The sequence below is a fragment of the Triticum aestivum genome, chromosome 6B, assembly GCF_018294505.1.
Source record: "Triticum aestivum cultivar Chinese Spring chromosome 6B, IWGSC CS RefSeq v2.1, whole genome shotgun sequence".
Taxonomy (NCBI): Eukaryota; Viridiplantae; Streptophyta; class Magnoliopsida; order Poales; family Poaceae; genus Triticum; species Triticum aestivum.
In genome coordinates, this window is record NC_057810.1 from 163154381 (window position 1) to 163158880 (window position 4500).

Consider the following 4500-nt stretch of genomic DNA (forward strand, 5'->3'; position numbering starts at 1 on the left):
GAGATCGGGAGGCGTGCGGGAAAGGAAAGAAATCGAGAGGACGTGCGGGAAAGGAAGGAGATCGGGAGGAAGGAGATCGGGAGGCGTGCGGGAAAGGAAAGAAATCGAGAGGACGTGCGGGAAAGGAAGGAGATCGGGAGGGAACTGACGGCGCTGGATGCGTGTGGCAGTTTCGCAATCTGCCACACAGTTGCCAAATACATTTTTCGATTTTATTAATATCTTTCCTTGAAGAAACACGTAAAGATGAAAATGGCAACCTGTGAGGCTCTGTACAAAGTACAAAACAATCTCTAAGATTATCAGAAGTAGTAATTCTATGAAACTAAGAAAGTTACATGTACATTCTGCACGAAAATATATAATACACACAGAAACATCTAGAGGTCCTCGCAAAAAAGATCTGAAGGAAGATGAATACCAAAATCTTTCCTTAATGAAACACGTAAAGCTCAAGATGGCAACTTGTTCGGCTCTGTGCAAAAGTACAAAACAAACTGATTATTCAGAAGTAGTAGTTCTACTGAAACTAAGAAAGTTACATGTACATCATGCACAAAACTGCAAGATTATCTATCATGTGTGGTTCATTGTATGTTGGCCGATCTTTGCGCACATCTGCGGGTCAGCATCTATACTGGCCAGGCAGGAGACTACTTCCATGATGGTTGGCCTCATGAATTGATTGCCGTCGACACATTTGGAAGCAGCTTCAAGCACCTTTAACATTTGATCTTCAAATCCTGTGCCTCGAAGTGTTGGATCCAGGACCTCAACCTCCTTCCCCTCGGACCTCATCTCCAGCACCCATGGGACAAGTTCTTTTGACGTTGATAGGATTGAAACAGGTCGCATTCCAGTGAGCAGCTCAAGCAGTACAACTCCGAAACTGTACATATCACCTCTCAGTGTAGCAACCCATGCTTGCCCATACTCGGGGGGAATGTAACCCATAGTACCGACCAGTTCAGTTGTGACATGAGTTTGGTTGGGGAGGATCAATCTGGCTAGCCCAAAATCTGCAACGTAAGCTTTAAATTCATTGTCCAGTAGGATGTTACTGGATTTGATGTCCCGGTGGACAATTTGAGGGTCGCAGACTTCATGGATATAAGAAAGTCCCAGGCTTGCTCCTTGTGCGATCTTGAGACGAGTCGGCCAGTCAAGAAATGAGCTAGCATCATCATCCCTGTTATGAAGCCAATCATCCAGGCTTCCGTTCTCCATGTAGGAATATATGAGAAACCTTGAGTTTCCCTGGACGCAGTAACCCCACAGTGGTACAAGATTTGCATGTTGTGCCCTGGAGAGTGCATCAACCTCTGCACTGAACTCCCTATCCATTAGACACATTTCACCATTGAGCTTTTTGATTGCCAGCTTGGAGCCATCAGACAACACTGCCTTGTAGACTAATCCATAACCTCCACATCCAACGACATTTGCCTTGTCAAAGTTGTTCGTGGCTTTCAAAATGTCAGTGAATTTGAGCTTGTTTTCTTCTCCCTTGCCTTGTGGCGTCCGCATGACCACTAATGTTTCCTCTGAACTGGAGTAGAATGAAGTTTCTTCAACATCTCCATTGCTCTCCCTTCTATGTTTTGCCATATGACCCTTCTTGATTGAGACAAGGAGACACACCAGCAACAAAAGAATAGCAATGCCTCCGAAGAACACGCCAAACGCAATTGCAAAAACGGCCTTCTTATCTAGTTTTTTTCTGGTGGATGGAGGTATTGAATCTGATCCACATTCGTGAGTGAGAGTAGGGCCACACAGCTTTGGATTCCCAATGAAACTAGAATTCTGAAATGTATTAAACTGGCCTCCAGATGGAATAGGCCCTTCCAGGCCATTGTTTGAAATGTTGAATGCTGAAAGGAAGTGTAGGCTATTCAATGCACCTGGTATTCCACCTGTTAGATTGTTGCTCGACAAGTCTAACAGCTGTAGGTTTGTGAGATTGCATGTTGATTGTGGGATTTGTCCTGTCAAGTTGTTGAAGCTGAAATTGAGTGAAAGGAGGGCTTTCAACTGACCAATCTCGAGGGGGATTTCACCGGTGAATTTGTTGTTGCTTAGATCCAGTACATTGCGCAAAGCAATAGGTACACGGTATTGTAGTGATGGACCTTTATAAACAGGTAACTCAAATACCCTTGGGTCTAAACGGGCTTCACTCTTCTTTGACTCTAGCATTGGCATCTCCATAAGGGCTGTTGGAATGCCCCCTGTGAGGCCGTTATTTGATATGTCCAGATAGAACAGGTTGCTTAGGGTTTTGATCCAGACTGGTATTGAATCAGTAAGTTGATTGTAAGACAAGATTAATATTTGTAAATTTGCTAGCTTCGATATCCAATGAGGAATTTGTCCAAATAATTTGCATCCTCCGACACTAAAAACCTGAAGATTCTCAAAACCAGCAATGTTGTCATCATCTGGCATGGTCTCATTCACGAAGTTGAGCCCAATAAGAAGGGTAGTGAGATTCTTGGAGCTCCTAAGTATATGAAGTGCTCTTGTAATATTTGTAAGACTGTTGTTAGCAAGTGATAGGAATGAGAGGGACTTCAGATTGCCTATTTTTTCTGACAGCTGGCCATCGAACTTATTGGAAGATAGCCGCAGTGCAGTTAGATTACTACATGAGTAGATGCTTTCCGGAATATGGCCACTGAAGCTGTTGTACATAAGATCTAAAGATTTTAGATTGGGTAGGTTGGAGAAATTGACCTTAGCGAGTTCTCCACTGAAATTGTTGTTCTTGAAGTCAATGCTTATGAGATTTGTGCAGTTGGTCAGACTCGATGGCAACTCCCCATACATGAGGTTGTTGTTTAAATGGAGTTCCTCCAATCTCTTGAGATGACCTATAGACTCCGGAATCTCGCCACTGATGTTGTTCTCTCCAAGATGAAGAGTACCCAGATTACTGAGTTTGACAATATGTGAGCCTTGAAGTTTTCCTTCTAACCTGTTCCCGGGGAAGGAGACGTATTCTAACAAGGTAGCATTGAAGAGTTCATCTGGGAGAGTCCCACTGAGGTTGTTGTGGCCAACCTTGAGCACTCTGAGCATGGAGCAGCTACCAAGTTCAGGGGGAATGCTCCCTCTGAATTGATTGTAGCAGAGTTCAAGCACTGCCAAGGATGGCGAGCTGGCGCAGAAATGAGTTGGTAGCTGCCCAGTAAAGCTGTTGTTGCTGGCATTGAATGCAACCAGATTTTTCATCCCCTGCCATGTGGAGGACGGAAACTGTCCTGTAAACAAATTGCTCGAGATGTTCAGTACCTTCAGTGGCCGGGCATGAGTGGATGACAACTTGTGCAGGTCTTCTCCGAGACGGTTAAAGCTGACGTCTACAATGAGGATGCTGCTGGAGGATACCAGTTCCTGCGGTAGACCACCAGATAGCAGATTGTTTGACAGGTTGAGGCGCAGCAATCCAGTGAGGTTCCCAAGAGAAGGTGTGATGTGCCCCTGAAGACTCCTAGAAGCCAGCAGGACATCTGTAACAATCCCATCTGTGCTGCAGGTGATCCCTTCCCACTGGCAGCAATCCGAGCCATTCTGCCATGAGGCAGCGAGGCCACCATCTTGTGAGAGCCCGCCGAGGAACTGGAGAAGGAAGCCCTGCTCCTGCTCCGTGCAGGAACTGCTAGGGGAGGCCAAGCAAATCAGCAGCACAAGAGCAAAGACAAGGGAAGGTATGTGCAATATCTTGCTGTAAGTCTTGTTGGAAAAATGGAGTGTCTGCATGGTTATCTGGTGAAACTAGCATGGGAACTTAGAGGTTATGTTGTCCCCTGACTGTATAAAGCATCAATGGTGGTCTAACCATGAAAGAGCATGATGGGAAAGAAAGAAGCAGATCTTGCTCCCATTTGTCCTGTTCCTCGTAGTCGGAGTCACCACGAAAAATTGGGTCAAGAAAACTAGATTTTACACAATTGCCCCCAGCCCACCAGGCAGCTTCCTAGTTCACACTGATGTTTCAGTGATTCACTATCGGTTGCATGCTGTAAAAAACTGACAAGTCAACTGCCCAATCTTCCGTACAGAAAACAAAAACTGCACTGTGGATTTTCTAATCATCCTTGACTCGATCTTTGATGAATTCTTACTTCTCTTGCCCTGGCATCACTTCTCTTGCCGACTTCACTAAACAAATCTAGCCTCAACCCTTGATGAATTTTTACAGCATGCCTTACTTTACTTGCCCTGATATCACTGGTTTTACCGGTTTCACTAAACAAATCTAACCTTTACCTACATCCTTTGACTTTTGGTGAACAGGAAAAGCCGTCTTTTGAAAAACAGTTGGTAAAGATATGCAAAATATTCAGCCGGCCAGATGGTGCATGGGGAGATCATTTCCGAAAGGTGCTTGCTATCCAAAGCAAAGATCGGAGTCTCAATCAGTGTGTGGACAAACGCAAGTGGAGGACAAGAAGAAGTGCAATCATGTTGCTTAATGGACGGGGTAGATGGTTGGCC

General features: G+C 45.0%; 1 protein-coding gene across 1 annotated transcript; it reads right to left on the minus strand.

Moving 5' to 3' along the window:
* Nucleotides 1-280: 280 nt before the first annotated feature.
* LOC123136352 (tyrosine-sulfated glycopeptide receptor 1) lies at nt 281-3877 on the minus strand. Its single transcript, XM_044555722.1, has one exon. The coding sequence runs from the start codon at nt 3760-3762 to the stop codon at nt 577-579; it is 3186 nt and encodes a 1061-aa protein (XP_044411657.1). The 5' UTR covers nt 3763-3877; the 3' UTR covers nt 281-576.
* Nucleotides 3878-4500: the final 623 nt, after the last annotated feature.